Genomic DNA, 26,028 nt, shown 5'->3' with positions numbered 1-26,028 from the left:
ATGTTCTACGTAAGAGTGCCAACTGCGGTAGCTGGAGAGTCTCTGAAGTCCTTTCTACATTCTAGAGTATATTGGGCTAAAGAGCATGGTCTTGTCACATACTCACTATAAATGGTACAACTTGCCTTTTTATTTTACAGAAATACAGTTTTAACAATAATATGACCAGTAACCCAAAACCTTCCCCATAAACCTCTAAAAGTAATGATAAACATAGTTTTTTTTTCATTTTTGAGATTACAAAATAAGTGTACCATGGCATGAGACATAATTCTCCATCTTTTGCCACATACTCCTAAGAATAAGATTACTGGTCATGAAATTCTACAGGTCTCTAAACCTGGTTTTTGGAGTTAGAATATCTCCACTCAAAAGGCTGGAGAATCAGGAATTCAAGGTTCTCTCTGGCTGTTGTAGGCCTGAGCTAATCTGGGCCATCTGAGACCCAAACAACAGCAATAACAAAAAGAAAAAAAGTCTTAAAAGTTCCTCAGGCTGTGCTGCGGCAAAGCTCAGATGGCAAAGCCATTGCTGTGTAAGCATGAAGACTGGCGTTAGATCTCCAGAGCCTATACTAAAGTTGGGTATACACACATTGCACCTGTAATCCCAGAGTACAGAAGAGGGAGACGGAGAATCACCAGAGCAAGCTGGCTAGTCAGGCAAGTAGAGCTGACAAGCTTCATATTCAGCTAGGGACCCTGCCTCGGGACATGAGGTGGTGAGTCTTTCTGGATCCTGCATGGGAATGTACATATATGCAGGATCACACACCACAAAACATAAGAAAATCTGCAGAGACTAATAAATCCTACAAACACCAACTAAAGCAGGTATGGGGCTGCATGCCTGTAGTCCCAACACTTGGAAAGTTGAGGCAGGAGGATCACGAGGTCTTCTATTATATGATGAGACTCTGCCTTTAAAAAGAGAGAGATCAATAGATAGATCACCACCACCAAACACCAATTAGGCTGGAAAGTGGTTGTTCCGTGACACATTTAGGTTTGGTAACTCTCATAATTTCCTTTCAAATTTTCTACCAATTCACAAAGCCAGGGAAGCACCTAACAGTTCCAATATGCAAGGTACATTTTTACATGAAAATTAAATATTTTACATTTTTGGTTGTGATCCTAGCCTTTAATGGCTGAGGCATCCCTCCAGGCGGGAATTAAAGATTTTAAAGCAAGCTCGGGAGCAGGGCTGTCACTGGGAACTGAGGCGACCCTGGGTACTACGTAACCAGGCAGCTGGGCTAGGCTGGCCAGCCTCCTCAGGGCCGCAGCCTTAGTCGTCCCTAAGAGAGCTTTACAGTGTGTGGTGGGTAGGAAAAAAACAAACAAAACCAACCAACCAACCAACCAAAACTGAGGAGTTTGGGTACTTGTGGGCCTCCCTCTAAACTGTAACTTGTAAGACTCCTTAAACCGCCAAGCTAAAAACACTCTCTCCACTATATCTGTCCAGTAAGTTCCCCCTTAAAGAATGTTATGCAAACACGTCACGGCCTCCATGGAAACTATGTCTGCTGTACAAAATTAAGCTTTTGTTTTTGAAGAAAGAGAACGAAGTCTGACCCCAAGGTAGAAATATGTATTTATAAACTAGATGTTTTGGAACAAGTAATGATTTTGTCATAAGAAAAAAATGTTGGAACATCATTTACAAGGTCCTTTCTCAAAGTCCAAGGTACGCTACAATGTGTGCAGCCTATGACCCATTTAGACACCATCACAAGTGTGGAATACATCTGTGCCAGCCAGGATGTGCCGGAGCACACTACAGACACTGACATGCCTCCAAAACGCCAAAGACGCGCTTCTCGCTCACTGCCCACCCGTGCTTTCTGTCTCTCTCTCTCCCACTGCCTACCACACTACAGCGCGGGCAAGTGTGCCAAAGGAAGAACAATCAGGCACTGGTTTGTTAAGCTTCTGCCCATGACGTATCAACTGTGCTCACATTTCACTGCCCCAAACTAGTCCCATCCCGGGCACACGCACCGTAACAGGGGCCAAGTGAAATTATAGAGTATTTGGATAGTACTGACAACTACCACTTCATAAAAGTCGTTACTGGAGTCAGGTAGACCTCGAGTCAAATCGCAGGCTTACCACTTACAAGTATAATTACTTTTTCCATCTGTAAAATAGAAATAGGACTCACTACCGTGCAAACTTTTGCTCAGCTTGTTAACTGGGTCATGGTCCCAGAACTGAACATGGAGGTAGTGAAAAAAATCTACCAACAGCAGAATGTTTCTGAATACCAAGAGCCGAGAATGGTCCTAAGTCGACCGCACAGTGACTCTGAAGTTTCGGCAGCACTCATCCATGTTGCGTGATGGGACTTCATCGCAGCCTTGTTACTGAACACACAACATGGACACTGTGTCCTCCGTGTGTACTTACGCCACACACAGATGGATACTGCTTGAAACACCCGGGCTAGAATTTGAGACCCCTGTGTGTGATGAATTGCAGCATTAACCGTTAACTGTGCATACAAAATCTTCTGCTCTTACAGAAATGTGGTTAGCAGTGGGAAGCTGCTACTTTTAGTGCTTTCCCCATCAGCCCTCAGCACACCCCTAGTTTGTATTACATCAGAATGCTTGCCTGCTGGTGTATCTCTGTGAGTTCAAGGCCTGTTTGGTCTACATGGCAAGTTCCAGAGGACCCAGGACTACACAGAGAGACTGTGGGAGGTGTGGCCCTGTTAGAGGGGATGTGTCACTGACACCAGACACAGTGTTATCTTTCTGCCTCTGTCTTGTGGATCAGATGTATGCTCTCAGCTGCTACTGTTCCAGGGCCTTGCTTGCCTACCTGCCACCATGGCTTCCTGCCATGACGGTCATGTGCTAACCCTCTGAAACTGTAAGCCAACCCCCAACAATTAAAAGCTTTCTTTTATGAGCTGCCTTGGTCATGCTGTCTCATCCTGGCAATAAAACAGAAACTAGGAGAGAGCCTGTCTTAAAAATCCAAAATTAAAAAAAAAAAAGCTGTTTGAGGGGCTAGAGAGACGAATCTTGAAGAGCACCTCAGAGTTTGGCTCCCAGCACCTATGTTGGGGAGCTTACAATTGTCTGCAACACAATCCCCAAGGAGAGCCAAAGCCCCTGACCTCTGACCTCCATGGGCACCTGCATTTACACACACAGACACTCACATGCACACACACAATACATATACTTCAATTAATTTTAAAAATTAATTGCTGTTTGAAGGCTGGAGAGGTGGCTCTGCAGTTAAGATTGCTGGCTATTCTTACAGAGGAACTGGGTTCGATTTTCAGCACCCACATGGCATCTCACAGCCATCTGTAACTCTAGTTCCAAAGGAGCTGATGCCCTTTTGGCCTCCGTGAGCACACTATTGATGCGTTGTGCATGCACAGATGTAGGCACACACACGTATATAAAATAAATTTTTAAAAACTGATGTTTGAGTTGCTGGCTTGGGTTCCATAAAAATTGTCATAAGGAAAAGTTCATTAAATGAATTTTGGCTTGGGACTAAAACAGAATTTCCGACAAGTTTTGAAATGGCTTTAAACATATTTCTGCCATCTTGTGCTACTTACTGATATAAAGTAACCTTCTCATCACTGACAATTATAAAACCAAAACATCAACTCTAAAACACACCGATGGTGCGCTACATCCTACAATTAAAAAGAAAAATCTGCTAACATTTAATTCTATGTGTAAAATTAAACAGGCACACCAAAAGAGTTGCTTTTAAATAAATAATTTATGATTTATCATCAGTAAATGTTTGATTTCTATTATCTAGTTTATATACTTATGCACCCAAAGTTGCATAAAATTACTTGGTCACGAAGGGCTGGAAGTAGAAAAACTTAAGGAGCCCTGCGTATAGAATTTTCAAAGACTAAAAGACATTGTGAGGTTAGACGCTCAGCAGAACGCTTGGCTTTGAATCACCCATTCAATAAACTTTATGGGGCATCAGGCAGGCACCATGCCCGGAGTGAGCACACAGTATTTGCACACTAAGTAACAGTTAATTTTGTTACCTCACTAATCCATTTTCTGTTGGCATGATGAAATCCCCGAGACTGGGTACACTATAAACAGGCTCCTTTAGCTCGTGGTTTTGGAGGCTCAGAGTCCAAGACTAAGGGGCTGCATAAGCCTGGACTCTGGTGAGGCTCCCCTGGACATAGTATAACACAGTTTAGAAGCAGAAAGGAGTATATGAAGTATATGACTGAGTATAGAAGGCACCGGAAGCACAGGGCCATGCTGTGAGACCAGCATTAATCCTTTCTGACTATGGTGTTAATTACCATGCGTGATGACCATGCACTAGACCTCCATCACTAGACCAGGTTTCCAGCACACCGATCTTTGGGGGACACATGTACAACAGTACTGTCATTACAAATGCCTTCTGAGTTCCAACCACAGACACAGAAATAAGCCGTCAGAGTCAGAGGCGTGTTAATTAACTGCCAATTAATCTCAGATATTCATTTTCCTTTTATATGGTGAGAGGACACATGGCCTTGTGGCATACAGCAGTAATCTGTGTGGGTTTAGGCTCTGTCTCCCATGTTGTAAGGTGAAGCAACATACGGTGTTTACAGAGAACTCCTTAGGAGACCATACTCTGTCCACGTCATCCCCCTCTTCAAGCTTCTAGAACACTGGTTCTTTCTTAGACTCATCCAATGTCTTGGTTTCTTTTCCCAGTGCTGTGATAAAACACACAGAGACAAAAGCAACAAAGCCATAGCTTTGCTATGGCTCATGGGTCTGACACAGCAGACAAGTCATGGAGCATGAGCTTGGGGTAGCTGGTCACGCTGCAGCCAGTCAGGATGTTGAAAGCCGTGAATGTAACCCAGGATCCAAGCTCATGAGACGGTGCCGCCCACATCCAGAGTAGGTCCTCTCACTCCAACTGAAGAAAATCCTTCATGGGCATACCCAGAGGCTAGCCTAATCTAGATAACTCCCACAAGTATGCCCAGAGGCTTGTCTCAAGAATGTCTAGAGCCGGTCAAACTGACAACCTTAACCATCACAACAGCCATGGATGGAGAGCAGAAGAACAAAACAAAGGAAGACTCGGTTCCTGGCACTGGAGTTACTCCAGCTGTGAACTTAAGATGAAAGATGTTTGTCTTTCTGGGTCTGGGTTACCTCACTCAGGATGATTTTTTTTTCTAGTTTCATCCATTTGCTAGCCAATTTCTTTTCTTTTTCCCTCCATCCCCCCATCTCTCCCTCCCTTCCTCTCTCTCTTTTGAGACAGGGTTTCTCTGTGTAACAGCCCTGGCTACTCTGAAACTCACTCTGTAGGCCAGAACTCACAGAGATCCGCTGCCTCCCAAGTGCTGGGATTAAAGATGTGCAGCAACAGTGTTGGGCCTGTACCCCATTATTTAATTGGTTGTTTTTAATTGGGTCTAGATTCTTGAGTTCTTTATATAGTTTGGATATTATCCCTTTGTCAGATGTGGAGTTAGTGAAAATCTTTTCTCATTCTGTAGGCTGCTGTTTTTGATCTATTGATAAGTCCTTTGCCTTATAGAAGCTTTTCAGTTTCAGGAGGTCCCATTTATTAATTGTTGAAACGACTATCTTCTGTTAACCAAGCAAAGCTTCCAGTGGAGGAACTGGGATACCAACCTAGCCACAAAACCTTCAACTTACAATTTAGCCTACCTGCAAGATGTGCTTGGGGAAAGGTGGCACAGAACTTCTGGGAGTGACCAACCAATGACTGATCCAACTTGGAACCCATGCCACAAAAGGGAGCCAAGCACAACCCTGCCTGGAGGGCCAGGAACCAGAGACTAGGTAGCCCAGATACCTAAGATAGAACCAAACACGACTGGGAAAAAAAGTCAATAAAATGATTCCTAATGATAGTCTGCTACACTTATAAACTAGAGCGTAGTGTCATCATCAGAGAGGCTTCATCCGGCAACTGGCGGGAGAAGATGCAGAGACCCTCAGTCAAACATTAGGTGGAGCTTGGGGAATCCCATGGAAGAGGGGGGAGAGAGGATTGTAGGAGCCAGAGGGTTCAAGAACGCCACAAGAATGTGGCCCAAAGAATCAACTAAGCAGGATGCATCGGGGCCACAGACTGACGTTGTCTGTACAGGGAGTCTGTACGGGACTGACCTGGGTCCTCTGCATGTATGTTACAGTCGTGTAGCTTGGTGTTCTTTGTGGGACTCCTAACTGTGAGAGTGGGGATTGTCTCTGATGCTTTTGTCTGCTCTTGGGACCCTTTCCCTCCTACCGGGAAAGGGTTGCCTCGTCCAGCCTTGATACAAGGGTTTGTGCCTAGTCTTATTGTAACTTGCTATGCTGTGTTCAGTTGTTATTACTGGGAGAGGTGTTCTTTTCTGAAGGGAAAGGGAGGAGGGGTGGATCTGAGGGAAAAGGGGTGTAGGGAAGAGGGACTGACTGGAGAGGAGTAAGGAGAAACTGTGGTCAGGATGTAATATATGAGAGAAAAATAAATAAAATTAAAAAAAATGGATGCTTCTTAAGAGAACAGTAACTCTTGACAGTGATTGTACATCTTCAGGAGAAAATATATCAACACAGAAAGGAGCAGCACGTGGCAGAATGAGGAAGATTAGGGCTTTAGAACCTATCTTTCCACTTCCCTTGCCAACCTTTGGTAAGCATTTAACTAGCCAGGTTTTGGCTTCTTGTCTAAACCATCGACGACCCAAAGACTCATCAGCAGTCCGTGTGATGCACATGGAAAGAAGTGCATGCAAAGCCTCTGTCTGCCTTGAGGAACGTGGCTCCAGTAGTCCACTCTCCCTATTCTAACTCAACACTGGACTACCCAACAGTCACAGCTACAGGATGGCGTGTCTCAGTCCAAAATTAGCCACAGGACTACATACGTAACACTGATCCCATAAAACAGTAATGTTTACTGACATGGTACTTTATAGTTAGACAGAGATGTTAGTTTAACAACAAAATTATCTAACAATGCTCTCCTAAGAATTTAACTATATAGTTAAGGTCAACGTGATATTTCAAGACTGTGTGAGGTCAGGTGTGGTGGAACACCCCTGTAATCCCAGCACTGGAGGAACTGAAGCAGGAACACGGAGACCAGCCGAGGACACATGGTAAGACCTGTCTCAAGCAAACAACAAAAAGATGGACTGAATCCCAGTGACAGTTCCATAGCTTCTCCAGGGAAACCGTCAGTGGTGAGGTCATGACCTATGGAGGAGAAAGACAAAGGGGAAGCAACCAAAAAGGCCCACTGTAGACTTCCTTTCCAGGCTAGCATGAAGTAACAGGGGTCAAATTTACTCTCCTGCCTAAAACGACAAAAATGCAGAGTAAAATTTCAAGTTATTGGGTACAGTAAATGAAGGATAGGATTTCTGAGAAATTACAAGAAATGAAGTGAGCTCTCCTACCATGGCCCGCAAAGAGCTGTAAAATATAAGTAGGAAGAAGACAGAAAAAGGCAAATTATAAAGGGCCATACAGACGTCAGTAATGTCTCTCACTGCCTGGAGAATTTCCATGGTGAAGTGCAAAAACAAAAATAAAAAACAAACAAAACAAAACAAAAAAATCCACAAACCTAGGCAGGATCTGGGGAGATCTCCCTGAGTTTTAAGAGATGGAGCTGTAAGGCCAAGGAGACCAGAGAGGCAGGAATGCATGGAAGAGAACACCAGCGCACAGCTAGAGTGGACACAGCCCACAGCACAGCTCTGCTTAGCACACACGGCTGGGGAAAAGCCACCTCCAAGTATTTAAGGAAGCACTGCCTAGAGTCATACAGAGCACTGAGCATTGCCTACTGCTCAGCAGCGAGAGCAAAAGACGCTTCATTTATGGGCCAGTGGGTAGCGTTCTCTCAAGAATTTTCCTTCAGGAGTCAGTGAGGGTTAGTCTTAAACCAAGTGCTCTGCTGACCTTCACATGGTTTAAAAACAGACTCGAAAGAACGCAACTGTTTCCAAGTAACTTATCCCGTGGGGCAGGTGGAGGGGGGAGGACGTTGCTGGAGTATTTATAGGAACACCAAGTTTTCCTGGATGTAACAACTTAAAATTCACAACAATAAGAACCTACTAAAAAAAAAAAATCCTCCAACATACAAAGAAACACTGCTATTTTGCTATTCCTTTAAAGCAATTTTCTCGAAATTTTACTGACTCTTAAGTTGTCCTTAACAAACTAATCTTAATCGTGTTCACCTTACATGCTACTTTGAAAACCCCTGAAATAATAAAAACATTTCTAAGGCGAGCAACACTGTAATTAAAAGCACAAGCTTTACAGACAAAAAAACTAGAGTCTGAATTACTCCCAACTTCTTCCTAAATGCTTAGAAAAGCCACAGAACGTCCTTCGGTTTCAGCTGACTCATCTGAAAACAATATTGGCTTCTTGGGACTGTAGTAAGAGACAGGCACAGGCTCATGCCTTTGATCCCGGCACTTAGGAGGCAGAGACAGGCAGATCTCTTGTGGGTTCAAGGCAGTCTGGTCTACAAAGTTCCTGGCCAGCCACACGTTCAGACTAACATCACTAAGGGTTTACCATGTGGCAGGGAGCACAGCAAGCGGCACTAGAGACATGACCGAGAAGGGGCCTTGAAGCATACTCTACATGGAACGCACATTAAAAGTTCATCTCAAGTACAAACTTTGTATTCCATCTCTTAGTTTCTAAGTAGGGCAATTATTTTAAGGTTCTCCTATAAAAATGAAAGGATCACTTATTTTTTTTTTTCTTAGAAAAAATAACCTAAGAAGTTGTCAGATTCAACCCATTAAGGCGTGTCTGGGAAATACTGAGAATCTGAAAAACATGGTAAAACTTTAATTGAACAGCAATCTGCAATTAACATCACCTTTCAAAATTCTCAAATTAACAGAGCAAATTATAAAAATGGACCAATCTATGATGGTAATTTTCTGTCAGAAAAGCTGGGACAAAAATCAAGATCAAGTTTGTATTTCATTTGCTCTTCCCCCTTAGATGATGACATGTGACTTAAATATTAACCCCATTAATAAAATATTTGCATACCCATTTTGAATCTAACTTAGTCATACTTTTATAAATTCAGTTTATTAATTGCACTACAAAGCTGCTCACTCCACTCAAGGTCTTGCAAGTCCCTACCTCTCAAAGCTACAGCAGTGCCCGGGAGCTCGTGCCGGGGAGCTCACTGTGATGACAGGTCTCACTCCCCACAACACTCTATTCTGATGGAGTCACAATTTGCATCTTAATAAAATCACTCCAGGACGAATATGAACACTGATGCCTGAGTAGCAAAGCTGTAAACTGTGGTGGGTTTGGGGGTTTTATTTTGTTTTGTTTTGTTCACTGTTACAAAAAAAGTTGATTTGCTGTCCAATTGTGTGCCCTGCAATAACAATCCGGAGAAGTAAATGGAGTCAGCATGGCGGACTTCCTCCGTCTACCACAAACTTGACGTCTCCTACCTTGACCTTACTTCTCAACTGGGACTTGTAGTCTGAGAAGTCCTGCACTACTCCTCTCCCTCCTAGGTAGACAGTTTTGTCAGCACGTGGCTACTGTGATGATCATCCTCTTTGAAGCTAAATAGCAACACATATGGGATCAAGAGAACAGAGTTGCTCCATAAAATAAAAAAAAAATCAAAATGGGTTTATCCACAGTTGAATTTGAAACATTCCATTTGAAAAAAAAAAACCTTCCAGAATGATTTTATTATAGTAAATTTCTGTGTATCACTTAATACATAGTTTTATTGTAGGTACCACATGTTTTAAAAAGAAATTCACATGGGACTTGGGGAGTACAGTATTATTATTATTATACAATAGTCACAGTGCCTATAAAATAGAACAAATCTTGTTCCTCTTTCATTTAAAAGAAAGATATGACAGACCTAAGTTGAAACTGATCACAGCAGGCAGGATGGCTGGGCACAGAGTCAAAGCAAGGTACAAAGGTCCAGTTTTCAAAATCCCTGCACACGCCGACTTCATCTCTTGTCACTATGGCCACGGTGTTATGTCAAACATCTGAGCACGGCCGAAAAGTGCTGTTCCTTATAAGCAATTATGAAGAGCTTTGCAAAGAGAAGGTAAAAATTGTAACAACTGTTGACACCTTAAAATGGTCAAAATGGCCATGCTCTGGGTTGCAGTATAAGAGCTACCTGGCTGAATCGGAGCCAATGCACCCAACATGGAGAGAAGGATTGAAAGGGATTAAAGAGTTGCTAGGAGAAATCATCGAGGAGCCTACGGAAGCAGTCCTGGAAGTTAAATATGTCCTCCAGCATCCCTGGCCTTTTATAAGATCCAATTATAGATCCGTCACACTTGCATTGAACTCCTCCTCGCTCCATTTTGCATTTTTGGCCTACATCTTCTTTTAGGATACAGAGTTCCACAAGAGCACAACAAGGTGTTTAATGATTTTTTTAAATGGGCCTAAATATATTGATTTCCAGTTTTAGAGTACCGTTTACTCTAATATTTCAGCAAGTCATGAATAATTCACAATGCCCTATTTCTATTCATATCCCCAGCCAAAGCTCTCAAAACTGTGCACTTGGCTCTATTTATTCACCTATCAGTCGCTTTTCAATCCACTTCTGGCTGGCTTCTGCTCCCTTCACTCACTCAAACGCCTCTTTGGCCATGAACAACCCTTCAGGTGACTAAACACAATGGACACCCTCTCGTCGTTATTTTACCTGACAGCATCATTTTGCAAACTTAACATGCATTCTCTCCCTCCTGAGAGAACGCTCCTCATTCTCCTAGGCAATTTGAAACTCTCCAGCCCTGGTCTCTCTGTGAGGTTCTGACACTTCTATCTGATCCACAGCTGTTGCACTACCATGGGAACAGATCCTGGAATCTCTTCGAACCTCGGGACTGTATCACCTCCATGATGCTAACTCACACCGTCACATACCCAGCCCAGATCCGCCTTCTGAGACCAGAACTGAGTACAGCTGGCACCCATCGTGCCCACGGCCGACTTCTCAGTCCAGAACTGAGTACAGCTGGCATCCATCGTGCCCACGGCCGACTTCTAAGTCCAGAACTGAGTACAGCTGGCACCCATCGTGCCCACGGCCGACTTCTGAGTCCAGAACTGAGTACAGCTGGCACCCATAGTGTCCACGGCCACCTTCTGAGTCCAGAACTGAGTACAGCTGGCACCCATTGTGCCCACGACACTCAACATGTGCAAACCTGAAGTCTTAGATCCTCCTGCTTCCCCTCCAGTGCATCCTATTCCCCTCTTGTTGCTTCTGCCAGAAACCAAACCCCTTTACCCTCGCTGCTCACATTCAATCAGTCGCCAAGCCCTTTCATTTCTATCCTCCAAAGTACACGTCCTGTTTCCCATCTCTGCTCTCACCCCGCTCTTCCTGCAGGCCTGAGGTGGCATTAGCTCCTGTCTTCCTGAATTCACCGATATTGTCCTCTAATTCCATCTACAAAGACAGAGTGATTTGTCAACGGAGAAAATGATTGAACCCCTTCTTGTGGCTTCCCCGTGGGTTCTAAGATAACAGTCACGAGACACCTAGCCTCCTCTCCAGACACGGACACCACTATCATTCCCTTGGTTCCCTAGGCGCCAACCTTTTGGCTTCTCTACATGTTAGAGCTGCTAAGATCTAAGGTTTCTCAGGTGTGGCACCTTTCCCATGTCATTCCTTCCACCTGGAATATGTATGTCTCTTTTATCTAACCAAGGGCGATCCAAAAACAAACACCTCAGTATATGTGCACAATGCCTTATGAAGTAAGACTATTTTTATTCCTGTTTTGTCTCTACTAATTTCAACATGACCCCAATATATTATTTCTGTATATATATTTTTCTGTAGTGTATAAATGAGATTCAGAGAAGCCAAGTCATCTTAATCCAGAACATGGAGACTCAGCACCAAAGCTGGACTTCAGGGGCTAGCAGTGTAGCTCAGTGGTAAGGCACATGCTCGGCACCAAAATGCAAACAGCTAGACTCTAACGTTAGTCTTGTGGAGAAGCTTGACTACCAAAGAGCATGACGACTGAGCCACGGAGGGCGTAGTTATCCCTGCCACAATTTACATCGTTATCTGGGAAAGTACTATGTTCTCAGAAAACCAGGTCCAATGAGTCAAGACACACAGTTTAGGGATTGGGCGCTTAGATTACCAAGCACTGTAAAAATGTAAACAAAACCATGCATGAGGGAAGGGACCATTTAGGCCTTGCTCCATGCTAAGTCCCTAGCAAACTGAACAGTGTCTAGCATACAACCCATGTCCAATCAGGATTTGCTGACTATGTGAATGTTTATCTCACCTTTGCATATTAGTTTGAGAATTAAATCAACCACAACTACGCCTCCTATTCCTACTCAGACAAAAGTTTGCTAGGTTAGCAATCACCCTCTCTGGTCCTCATAGGGGTGGGAGGGTGGGGCACTGGCCCTAGGTGCCTCCCTCCTTTCCTGGGGCTCTAACAGAGGAAGTCCTTTCCACCCTCAGGCCTCACCTTCCATGAGGGCGAGGATGCTGCAGCACCTTCCGAGCTAGGCCCAGGTGACTCTCGCGTGTCCAAGAGCATGAAGCGGCCATAGCGCTTCAGAGGCCACTGGGAGACTTCTCCTGGGAGGCCGAGGCCCGAGCGGACATTTCCCGCCTCAGCCATGCCTGCCCAGGGTCCTGGAAAGCCCGCCTCCACGTGACGCCTCACGACTATCGGCTGGCCAATCAGGAAGCGCGGCAGCTCAAGACCCACCCGAAAGAGGAGGATGCCTTTACCGGAAGTGTGGTCTTCACTAGTTTTTGTTTGCTCGTTTACTTTGGTTTTTGTTTTGACGTTGGGTACCCAAGAGAGATTGCCTGGAAGTGAGACTGTTATGCCTACAATTTGGGAGATTTCAGAGCCAGCATTGGGAGACTTCACCTCCCTCAAGGCAGCCCATCTCATCATTCATCAGCCTCGACTGAGCCTTGAGAATTTCCCAAACTGGCAGACTTCCTGACCACTAAACCCTGGGATGAGGCTATCTAGGGTGTCTCCGTCCTCACAGTAGTCTCTCAGATCATGCACCTCTTCACATCCGAACCTCAAATCCACCACAACCATTCAGGAACCATCGCTACTCCCTCACCATCCTGTGCCCCTGGACATATCCCCTCCTTTCTTCACCTGAAGAGAGGAGCAGATGGGTAGGGGGCAGCCAGGCAGCAAAAGGTGTGCCTCCATCAAACTGCAAGCAAATGACGTTTCTGGGTGATTTATAGCCGGCAAAACATGCCCACGTCTGTTAGTTCATTTATCCTCCCGACAACCTTGTGTTGAGTTACAGAAACACAACAGGGATTTTTACCCGACCGCCACCCCCAACCCCAGAGAACTGATGGTGGCAAAATAAGGTCCGGAGAGCAGACATTACGTTATCTATGGACAAAACCGTGTGAACGGCGCTGCTAAAGCAGGACTATAGGCCCAGGAGTCTCTTCATATGTCTGCTCCACTCACGAAGAATGTACGTGTTTATACAATCTGGGTCAAGCCAGGACAATGGATACAGAGAACGGAGACTACGTTAACCAAACACACAGTAAAAATAAACTGAAAACGTTATCGTTTTTAAAGTTGAGTTTTGTTTTCTTTCTGTTTTGAGATAGGCTCTCATTCTGTTGTAGCCTAAAGCAGTCTCAAACTTGTGGTGAGCCTGCTTCAGCCTCCTGCGTGTTGGGGTTATAGCTAGGAGCCATCAAACCTGGCTCCATGCAAACAGGTTTTAAATTGCACAGCAAATGTCTAGAGAATGGTTGGGAAGGTAGTCGTTTGTTCAGTGCAACACACCAACTAGCTACAATGTGCAAAAAGCTCTGCTAGTCAGCACACCCGGTTACAGAAACGGTTCCCCGTTTTTAGGATGCACACCTAGCCTCTGGGCCCTCAGGGTCTAACAAGGAAGAATGGAGCAAGGTGCAGACAGTCATTCATCTAAGGTCATGTGCCGGGTGAATAGCAAAGCCTCCAAAGGGTGGGTTCCACAACAGCTCCCATTGTGTCAATCCATTCACAAAGAATTTAAGTATTTATAAGGCTGGATCACTCAGGAGCTTGACGGGCATAACTGACAGAAAATACTGTGTCATGGTGTCACAAGTCTACCGAGAGGGAGCAGTGGTGGTGGCATTTGACTTAGAGCTGGAAGCGCTAAAGTTTCCTAAGGAATGATGCGGAACCTGGCCTCCCATGGTGGGGTGGAGGGGGCACCTTTGCGGCTGGAAAGCAAGGTCAAGTTCTAAGACAGAAGGGAGCTGGGCAGAAGAGCACCCAACAGCCACAAAGCAGTGTGGGCCTTCCTTGGCAGGCGGTCAGGAGTGTGGGAAAATTGCATAAGCAAGTGATGCTACCTTAGAGGTGGTCCAGGCAGATTAATTTTGGGGTGGGGGGGGGATGAGATAAATTGGATTAAAGTCAAGGGGAATTTGCTATGTACCATTTCATTCACCCAGTAAAGCTCACTGAAAGGGTCAGGTTTCAGAAACGGCTTCCGAAGGTCCTGAAATGACACAGCTGTACTGTGCTTAATGTGGTAGCGAAGAGTCAAAAGCTCGGTTTGAATCTTGGGTCTACGGCTTGTCAGCTGTGTGACCTTGGGAAAATCACTCAACCTCTCTATAAAGGAGGGGCATTAAACAGCAGCCTTACGGGATCACGGCAAGATGAAATAGGAGCATATGGGAGGAAATACTTGGCAAACTGTGAAATGATACATGTGTTGATCCTTTCTGCTTCCAGGGTTAAAGTGACTTTCCATGGGCCAGCTACAGGCAGGGAGGATGGGAACAGGAGCCTGACATTGGGTCTCTGGGGCACTCACCTTCCAGGCTGGGGTTGCGGCTGCTGTCAGACATCCTTCAGAGAACAGATGGCGCTCACAGTTGGGACCCTGTCAGTGCCCAAGGACACCCAGAGTCCTGCTGAGTTCCCACCTGCAAGCTCCCTTCCTAGACAATACACCTGCATCCAGATTCTGGGGCCATCAGCATCTGCCAAGAGCAGGTCATGTCTGCAGAGGGAGATATACGATAAAGCCATAGCCTGATGCATGGGAGCTTGCACAAACTTACACTATTAATGAGAATTCCTTGAACACCCAGGTGGCCTAAGCACTGTAGAGAGTAAAACCCACTAGGCATCTACCTTCTTCTAAGGCTTGCACTAGTGTGTGTGTGTGTGGGGGGGGGGGGATCAGCCCATCGAGCAAACCATTGCATCTCCTTAACAGCTACGTGTCTTCTTTTCTAAAGATACAAGTGAAATGTTTATTAAAGTACAATGGAAGTTTGTGTTTTGTGCTGTTTATTTTTATTTTTGAGATGGGGAGTCACTATGTAGCCCTGCCTGACATGGAACGCCCTATGTAGACCAGACTAGCCTGAAACTCTCACAGATTCCCCCAGTCCCGCGCGTCTGTTTCCTGAGTGCTGGGATTAAAGGGGTGCACCACCACACCCAGCCGACTAGGTGAGTTTCAGCACCTGTGTACATTCATGGAACTACCCAAAATAAGACATGAAACATGTCTGAGACCCTTACATTCCTTCCTCTTCCCAGTTAATGTCCACCTCACAACATAAACAACTGGTTTGGTCTATTTTATCACTATAGCTTGGCGTTCCTCCCCCTGGACTCCACAGACATGAAAGATGGTGAACCCACCGTAACTACCATTTTCTTTTCTTTTTTGAGACAGGAGCTCGTGAAGCCCAGGGTGACCTCTACTAAAGATGACCTTGAACTCCTTCTGCTCCCACTACCCCCACCTCCCAAACGTTGGTATTACAGACACGCGTTTCCAAGCCCCTTGACTTAGATCTGCTTCTTTTGTTCTTTGTAATTTCATTTTTAGGCTTTCTATCAACAACTTACTCTTTTTTAGTACCAAACAGCATTCCATTGTATAAGTAACTCACAGTTTACCTTTAAAAAAAAATGATTCCAGGGCTGTGGGGATTGAAGCCAGGGCCTCACACACGCTAGGGAAGCATCTACCGCAGACCTACGTGCCTAGTCCGTGCTGTGACTATCTTCACCTGAACCCAGTTTTCCACTGAGTTTTATTTGTTTTTGTTTTTATGAATGCCTCACACAAGTATTTTTTCCAGAATATGCTGCCATTATCCTAGTGATCTCTAAACATACAGTGAAGGATGATTGAGGAAGACAACCGTCATCAACATCGCGCCTCAGTATACATGTTCCCCCACACAAGTCTGCCCACACACATACATACCACCCCCCAAGAAATGATTCATTTCTCATGTAGATAGGGGTAAGTGACTGGTTCATCTTTGGGATGAACAAGTGCCCACACCTAGAGTGTTTGTCCTTGAGATAAGAGGATAAAAGAGGGATGAAGAGTAAGGGGCAGGCACATCCTGTGCGTTGTGGGAACAAGATGTGCTTTGACTTTTACAGAGTAATAAGTTATTGATTATGTCCCAAGAATCCATTTGTCTCTTTTCCTCCTCTCTCCTTGGGTGGGATAATGCTGAGATTTGTGTAATGCTGTTTCCCAGCATTCCCTAGTGGGATTCAGCTCCAGCTGGGAACGATTCTTTTATGTCTAATTCCCTTCTTCCCTCCTTCTCAGTGTTTCCTAGGATCATCTCCAAAATAAATTATTTGTACTTGAATCCTTGTCCCAGGATCTGCTTCTGAAACAAACTAAGATGGCAACAAACAAGAGCGAAAGAACCTTAGATTTAGTTTTAAGACGACTGTAGAAAAGCGGATGGTACAAGAGCTATCCAGGAGAGGGGGCATCATTCTCAATCCGAAGACCCTCCATGCCTAAGTAACAGCAGAATTTCTGACCTAAAGTACTGAATGACAGGTGACTGTTGGCTAACACATCACCCTGCTGGACAAACTCATTCCGGTGTAATAAACACATAACCTCCACCCCCCAGACAGGGCACCATTGACAGACTAGAGTTTGAGTTGGTAAACCAATGATTTTATTGTATCTTCTTGCAGAGCATGGATGAGGGGCTATTTACAGAGATGTGGGTGATCCCAAAGCATCCACACCACTGAAAAGTCTCAGCCCATGATGGATGAAAATTTCCCACAGCTGAATGGATGGAGCCCCATTCTTTACCTTTTCACAATCTGTAGATTCTAGCACCCCCACACTCCCAGTCCATGGGACCATGAGCAATCAGAGCAGAATTACAAGCAGTTATCTGGGAGGTGCAGAAGGGAAGTGTCTGAGATAGCAGGTGAGAGTCTAATATCCCATCCTGCTCCTCCTTTTATGAGGGGATCTCAGCAATCTACAGGCCCCATTTCCAGGGCTGCCTGCAGAAGGTCACAGCCACTCTGATGAAGAGAATGATTATTTGACTTTGGAGGCTAGCTCTCTACAGTACCTCCTCTTCTGAGATGGTTACCAGACAGGAAAAAATAAATCCCACAGATATAAAGAAAAAAGTATTTATTTCATTAAACACTGTTTTTAATCCTTTCTGTGTGCAACTATTTTGCAGGTGATATTTGATACAGAGAGGTGCTGGTTGCTTGAGAAGTTGGCATGATTGTCCAAGCTGTACTGCAAAACTGTTTGAAGAGGAATGCATGTGGGTTTAGTGGAGTGCTTGCCTAGCATGCTTGAAGCCTTAGGTTGAAGCCCTAGCCCTGCAAAAGTTGAGTGGACATGGTGGCACAGGCTGTAATTTCAACACTCAGGAGGTAGAGGCTAAGGTTATATTTGATTACATGGTGAATTTGAAGTCAAGCCTATACACAAGACCTTACAAAAGAAAGGAAAAAGGGAAGAGTAGGCCTGGGTCTGCCGAACTCTACCGGAGCAGGACTGAGCCAGTGACTTAGGCTGGAGCAGGCCTGAGACAGCAAGCTCCATGGGAGCGGGAGGGGATCTAGACTAGGGACATTTGTGGAGGCAGGACTGAGCTGGCGACCTGGGCCAGAGCAGACCTGGGACATTGAACTCCACAGCAGCAGGTACAGGGGAACAACTGCTGAGTGAGTGGGTCAGAGCCAGAGATTGCTGCTGGCCAGGCATGAATCTGAGACCTTTGAGGGAGTAGACCTGAGTCAGGACCCCTGTGGGTCTGGGCGTGAGTCTGGGCCCTCTGAGGGAGTAGACCTGAGCCAGGTCCTCTGCAGGTCTGGGCATACCCAAGTCTGGGACCTCCAAGGGAGAAAATCAGAGAGCCAGAAACCTCCACAGGAGCAGATCCAGACCAGGGACATTTACAGAAACAGGTCTGAGCCAGCAACCTAGACCAGAGCAGGCCTGAAACAGCAAACTCCATGGGAGCAGAGCAAACCCCGGGAGCACTGAACTCAAGAAATTGATCATCAAAAGAATAAATAATCCAATAAAAAATGGGGTACAGACCTAAACAGAGAACTCTCAACAGAGGAATCTAAAATGACTGAAAGACACTTTAGGAAATGCTCAACATCCTTAGCCATCAGAGAAATGCAAATCAAAACAACTCTGAGATTCCATTTTACACCAATAAGAATGGCCAAGATCAAAAACACTGATGACAACTTATGCTGGATAGGTTGTGGGGTAAAGGGAACATTCCTGCATTGCTGGTGGGAATGCAAGCTGGTACAGCCCCTTTGGATATCAGTATGGTGATTACTCAGAAAATTAGAAAATGACCTTCCTCAAGACCCAGCAATACCACTTTTGGGTATACATCCAAAGGATGCTCAACCATGCCACAAGGACATGTGCTCAACTATGTTCATAGCAGCATTGTTTGTCATAGTTGGAACCTGGAAACAACCTAAATGTCCCTTGACCAAAGAATGGATAAGGAAAATGTGGTACATTTACACAATGGAGTACTACACAGCAAATAAATAAATAAATAATAATCACATCTTGAAATTTGCAGGAGAATGGATGGAGCTAGAAAACATCATTTTGAGTGAGGTAGCCTAGACCCAGAAAGACAATTATCAATGTGGTTTTTAAACATACAGCAAAGAGAATCAGCCTACAAATCACAATCCCAGAGAACCTAGACAATAATGAGGACTCTAAGAGAGACATACATGGATCTAATCTACATGGGAAGTAGAAAAAGACAAGATCTCCTGAGTAAATTGGGAGCATGGGGACCTTGGAAGAGGATTGAAGGGGAGGGGAGAGGCAGGGAAGGGTGCAGAGAAAAATGTAGAGCTCAATTAAAAAATCAATTAAAAATATAAAAAGGAAGGAAGGGAGGAAGGAGAAATAGTTTTAGAATCTGATCATGTTCTTCTTAAAACAGACCAGGAACTCTAGACATCCCTTCTCCCTAGGATATTAAGTTGGCAAAGGCAAAGATGCCTTCAGTGTCCTCAGGTCCCTGGCACTGCAGGATGACAGCTATGTGCACTTTTGTTCTGCCTGCTGAGTCCCTCGGCTGCAACACACAGAGTCTCTGAGAAGAGCAGGGCACTGTCCATGACAGCGGGGGTTTTCCAGAACATCCCTGTTCTCATCAATATAGCCAGATGATGTGTCTCCATAATGTCAGAGCCCTGGCAGCTGTGTGTGAAGGGGATGCTCCTGTGGAACTTCACGTTTACAGTTAGAAAGCAATTATGTTCATTTCTACGCTGTCCTTCATCGGCAAAAGCCGGCTGTCCTGTTGCAGGTAATTGAGGGGACTTCAGTGTGACACAGACAATACCGACGTGTTCTCAGGCTGCTGCTCATTGGCACAACATGGAAAGAGATCAAGACTGATGTCTCCCATTCACTAAAGCCCCGAGAATAACAGGCTGGTTAGAAACATGTTTGCCAGCTGGTAAATCTGGGAGCATGCTTCGCAAAGAGGAGCTGAAAACAAACCCTACAGAAAACTACAAACCCACACCTTGAAATGGACTGTTTTGTTCATATGGGAATCAGGGTTCCTGGCGTGGTTTTCCTCTTAGTGAAGGGCTGTAGATATGAATATGGAAGAAATGGATGATTTAAGACACTTTGCACAAACAAAGGGCAAACCTGGGGAAAACTCCTTTCCTATCCAATACCCAGAAGTAGTACAGCAAACGGGAAAGTCGAAATTTAACATCTTAAAAATCTTATCCTGGATGTTGTTCCATTTGGGACATTTCTAACTGTGACACCTGCAACCACACTGTCAAACTGAGGAGTGTAGACCCCTCTAGAAAGCTATTCCAATTTAATGCATTGCTTAGTCCATGCTCTTTCCTTCCCCGGAGAAATCATTTTACCCACCTCTGTAGACAGGGACGGTGAGATCAGAGACAGATGAAACCATCATGAAGAAAATCTTTATGTTGAACAGTGACTCAGCAAGAACCTTCTGAGCTTCATCCTTGAGATAATTTGAATAATTCAGCCGGCAGCCAGCGAAGGCATACCTGCAGCAGATGTTAGGTTAGGACCGGAGGAAGCTGGGAGGTCAGCTGTAGGCGGACCTCTGGGAAAGGCAGGGATACTTGCACTGTTCACCTGCATGCAACACTTTATCTTGGAGAGCATCGCAATATACTTTAGAATGAAAAGCCCTTTTTTGAGAAAATTCTCTCTATATATTTTAATATATATTTTAAAATGATATTTTACTTATTAATACACATATGTACCACAGTGTGCATTTGGAGGTCAGAGGACAATTTTCCCAGTACATTATAATTGTAATCCTTAAAATAATGACTCTCGTGCTGTGTGAATTTTATCACAAGAATTAAGGGTCCATTCTTCTGCACCCTCCATTTAATAAGTCCTCTACAGCCACACTGGGGGCACGTAGTTTCAGAGCTTACAGGAGACAGGGTGAGCTTCAAGCCAATGATAGACCAACTCAAATGAAGAAGATGGCACTTTTGAGGATGACACCCAAGGTTAATCCTTTGGCCTCTTTACTCAGGTGCACAGGAAAAAAACACACCTATGCACACACACACACACACAAAGATATTAATAAAATAAAATATAAAATGCTTTAAAAATACATGTACAGACTTTTCTTGTCACCGTTCCATAAATAATGCAGAAGCACAACTATTCACATTGTATTAGGTATAAGTCACCTATGGATGGTTCAAAGCATCAGAGAGGATTTGCATATGCGAATGCTTCAGCAGTTTATCTAAGGGGCTGAGCAGCTGGAAGTTGACATCTGGGTCTCAGTGACTCTCCTCAGTAGTTAACAGGATGATTGTAATTGTATACAAAAAGAAAGACCCTGTTTTGATCTTTGCTTCAGGGAATATAAGCTAAAAAAAAAAAAAAAAGGTTCTCAAACTTCACTATTCCAAAAAGAAAAAACACACAAAATACACACATACGCGCGCGCGCGCACACACACACACACACACACACACACACACAAAACCCTGCTTTATTCTTTTCCTTAGGTTTCCTTCAATCCACAAGTGAGTTTTCCCCTGGAATATGAATCTAAAGGGAGAGTTGCTGAGCCATGTGTGCTCACTTTTTTAAATTGATATTTATTGAGCTTTACATTTTTCTCTGCTCCCTTCCCTGCCCGTCCCCTCCCTTCTTCAGTCCTCCCCCAAGGTCCCCATGCTCTCAATTTACTCAGAAGATCTTGTCTTTTTCTACTTCCCTGTGGAAGTTTTTCATGCCATTGACTTATTTTCCTTTTTCATAGCCTTACATTTCAGTTTTACATCTAAGTCTTTATTACAGTTGGAATTTATTTTCAAACACAGTATGCGACAGAGCTGTTTTCTGGCCAGCAAGCAATGAGAAGAAGCTTTTCTTTGCATTAAAAAAAAAAAAAGCTTCTTGGGTGACAACTTGGCATTCTGCTTAATTACATTTTAGTCCTTGAAATGGCAGAGTGGCAGAAAAAGAAAGAAAAGAAGCCAGGGATGTAGAGAAATTTCACATTTCATCAAATGTAAAGACCTTATTTGGGCAAAGCAAAGCAATCATATAAAAACCATTTGGAAAGTTTGCCACGGGTCTCGGCTGTCCACAGGTGGCACATTAGTGAGTGTTTTTGGATTCCCTTGTGTCCATTAGCCAGCTGAAAGAGGCTCTGGGAAATTACCAAAACTACAGAAAAAGAAAAAGAAATACTTTCAGTCGGAGTCAAATGTAATGAGAAAAGGTTTGTGGTAAGAAACTACATTTCAAAGTCCAAGTTCCAGCTGTGGGGAGGTTCTGCTGCTCGGAATAGCTGCTTGGTCCATAGTCTTTTACTACGGGCTGAGACCCCACTCTTTTCCAACGACCATCCTGGGAGGATGGGAGCTGTATAGATGAGTCTCTCTCCTTGCCTGCTTCCTTCTAGGCAAAAAGACATAAGGAAACAAATCTCTTTTCTCTCGGATAAATATGGAAGTGGTCATAGCATGTCTTTCAGAGCTGGAGAAATAAGTAAATGATTGGCAGCGGATGGTCTAGGAGTTGTTCCTGGAGAAGCCAGCATTTGAAGTCAGAAGGGGACGAGACAGATGAGGCAGTGGGTACGGGGGCCTTCAGAGGACATTTCAGCCAGAGGGAGCTGAGAAACGGGACACGTGAGAGACTGACGGCCCCAGGGGTGGTGCGGGAAGCCCTCCTCACATTAGCATCTCCTGATAGTCTCTCATTGCTGGTCTGTTGCTGCGACAAAACCCTCCAACTGAAAGTGACTTGAGAAGGAAAGGATTTATCTGAATTATGCTTCCAGGTCTCAAGCCAACCACGAGGGAAGTCAGGACAGGAACTCGAGGCAGGAACTGTTGTGGAACACGGCTTATGTTGAGGTTCCCTCTTGCCATGTGACTCTAGGCTTTGCCAGATTGACGACACAGTAACAAACACACTCTTCAGTTTGAATTTGTCTTAGTTTTGAAAAGGAATCACACTTTTGACAAAGAAGACAAATTCAGGTTGAAAGCTATCATCTTTTACATATGTACCTCAGTGGCTTTTATTCATCTGATTAACAATTTTTGTTAACCATTCACCGTGCCAGAAGCTAGAGATACCGAAGGAGCTTCTGTGCAAAGACAGTCAGAAGCACAGGAGTTTTGCCTGGAAAAATCAAGGAAGAGATACGAACAGAAACTTGATAGGAAAACAAGCTTGCCAGGGAGAGACATAGGAAGGACCCTTGTCCAGCCAGTGGCTGTGGGATGCTACAGAAGTGTTGCCCCGCCCCTCCAACCTGAGACCAGTTCAGCTACAATGATAGCAAGGCCAGCCTTTAAAGGATGGTGGCTGCCAATTGGACTCCTCCTCAGTCGATGGCCTATAAAGTAGCCAGACACGTAGGGGCTTTACCCAATATAGGAGGCACTGGAAAATAGATTGGCCAATTGGAATGGGTCCCTCAAGAATTTAGAGAATGAAAATTGGATGCTCTACTCTTCGAGTAGAAGGGTGACAAAGCCAACATTCAGAAAGAAGAAAGAAGCTGATTGTGATGCTGGTGCCTAGGGTTCTCTTGAGGCCTGAACAGTTTTGTGACACAGGAATCCTGTCTCTGCGTGTTCCTCCTACAAAAGTCTCCTTTCCTCACCAGTGGCCAAGCCCTGCACCTCTTACCACACACGTATACAGCGTGCACGAAACAGAGACTTGAGCAGCTTCTGACTTCAGGTCATTTGCAGACATTTGGGGCAGTTCAAGGTTAAGTGTAAGCGGGTCAAAAGAGTTAACATTGACAGAGCCATTAGTATAGACCAGGAGCCATTCTACCCCAACTGCTTCACAAGTACAAACCTGGCTTGTCTTCAAGAGTCCCCATGAGGTATTATCAGGCCCACATTAGCATTAAGGAAACCCAGGTCCAGAGAAGTGAAAGGGTGTCCATTTGGACAGCTGGAAAGTGAGAAAGGATTTGAACTCCATTTGATTCTAGGCTCCTCAAGCTCAGCCCGTTTCCTTCGGTAAGGTCAGAGATGATGCTATGGAACCGGGGAGATGGCTGAGTTGATAAAACATGCTTTGCAAGCATAAGGACCTGAATGGGATTGTCTAGAACCCAAGTTTGGGGAAAAAAAAACACCAGCAACCCAGGCGCGGTGACTGTTCTAGACTGGGGAAGCAGAAAATGGAACTTGCTGGCTGACCAGCATCTATTTGGGGAGCTCCAGCCGACGAGAGAACAAAAAAGCTGAGGTTGTCTCTGGCCTCCACCCATATGAACACCCGCACACTTGTGCACCTGCGTACTAACACACACATATGTACAACACACACACACATGCACGCACACACGCACGTAAGCACAGATGCTATTGTGGAAGTAGGTGGGGGACAGACTGTGAAAGCCCTCATATGCTTTCCTAAGGAATCTGCACAGTTAACAGGACAGTCCCTCATTTATCTACTGAACATACGGTATTTCTGTTTGAAGATCTCATTGAGATACAGGACTCTGCTTCTAGAACCACTGGAAGGGCGGCAATTGAAGAATCCTGAGACAGGGAGTGGGTGACTTGGGTGACTCAGCCTGATTTGCCTTTCAGAAAGATCCTGCTGACAGTGGTGAGGACAGTGAGCTGGCCCTCCTGCCCTTAGAGGTGGGCCGCTAGAGTGGCCCAGGTGAGGGGTTTGATATGGGATGTAGAGAAGGGAGGAGAGCAGAAGTGGCTGGAAGATGTATTTAGGAGAGAGGATCAGCAGGACTGAATAGACTGGATGTGGAGGAAGAAAGGTAGGGATCTTAGGCAGCTTGGACCTGCGCACTCCTCTGCACACTCGAGGGCACACCTCACACCCATCTGTTGGCACATACGTGCGCACACAGAGGGAGAGTTAGAAACTGACGGGAGCGCCCGTCCTCCGGCCAGCAAACCTGTTTCCACCCTAGGGGAAGTCACTCCTGGTCGCATTCGCCAATGTTCTCCTCCTATTCTCTACCAGAGACAGTTTGATCCAAGCAGTTCTTAGCCCAGGGTGTGCTGCCCTACTCCACACACGTCCTAGGCTGAACTCACAGTCCTCCAGTCCCCACCTTCAGAGCGCTGGAATTCCAGACACGCACCACCACACCCTGCCAGACAGGTTTAATCGTTACAGTGACCCGGGCCTGCTATTGACCTTTACCGCTCAGGGACCAGAGATGCTAAACATTATTCAATTTTCAAAAATGTTCTGCTTCCAATACTAATAACATCACTTCTGAGAAATACTGGTTGAACTTTATAGTTGAAAATCCCGGGTTTGAACCCAGCTGGGGCAAGGTAGTGTCTCTGAGCCTTAGTTTCATCACTTGTAAGAAGTATCTGCCTTCTTTTTAAGCAAAACAACTGTATGTGTGTCTGTCTGTCTGTCTACGTGTGTGTGTCTGTGTGTCTATGTGCATATGTGTCTGTGTCTCTGTGTGTCTACATACGTGTTTGTGTGTGTCTCTGTGTGTATGTCTGTGTCTCTGTGTGTCTCTGTGCATGTGTGTCTGTGTGTCTCTATCCATGTGTCTATGTGCATGTGTATTTGTGTGTGTCCCTGTGTATCTGTATGTCTAGTACATGTGTGTGTCTGTGTCTATGTCCATGTCTCTGTGTTTGTCTCTGTGCATGTGTGTCTATGTGCATGTGTGTGTATTTGTGTGTCTCTGTGTATCTGTATGTCTAGTACATGTGTGTGTGTGTGTTTGTGTGTCTGTGTGTATGTCCATGTCTGTGTTTGTCTCTCTGCATGTGTGTGTCTATGTGCATGTGTATTTGTGTGTGTCTCTGTGTATCTGTATGTCTAGTACATGTGTGTGTGTTTGTGTGTGTCTGTGTGTTCATGTCTCTGTGCATGTGTATGTCTGTGCATGTGTGTGTATTTGTGTGTGTCTCTGTGTATCTGTATGTCTAGTACATGTGTGTGTTTGTGTGTCTGTATGTCCATGTCTCTGTGTGTGTCTCTGTGCATGTGTATTTGTGTGTATCTCTGTGTATCTGTATGTCTAGTACATGTGTGTGTGTGTGTTTGTGTGTGTGTGTCTGTATGTCCATGTCTCTGTGTTTGTCCCTGTGCATGTGTGT

At 44.9% G+C, this 26,028-nt stretch overlaps 1 protein-coding gene across 1 annotated transcript in view; it reads right to left on the bottom strand.

Moving 5' to 3' along the window:
• Window positions 1–12,708, bottom strand: part of Rec114 (REC114 meiotic recombination protein) — a 97,194-nt gene extending 84,486 nt beyond the window's left edge. Inside the window, exon 1 of the mRNA XM_041679542.1 lies at window positions 12,553–12,708. Coding sequence (XP_041535476.1) covers window positions 12,553–12,708 — 156 coding nt within the window. The remainder of the gene's footprint in view (window positions 1–12,552) is intronic.
• Window positions 12,709–26,028: the final 13,320 nt, after the last annotated feature.

The sequence above is a fragment of the Microtus oregoni genome, unplaced genomic scaffold, assembly GCF_018167655.1.
Source record: "Microtus oregoni isolate MIOR12 unplaced genomic scaffold, Mior012 000032F_ref0000030, whole genome shotgun sequence".
Taxonomy (NCBI): domain Eukaryota; kingdom Metazoa; phylum Chordata; class Mammalia; order Rodentia; family Cricetidae; genus Microtus; species Microtus oregoni.
The sequence above is the reverse complement of the archived record's forward strand: the minus strand, read 5'-3'. Positions and strand labels throughout refer to the sequence as shown.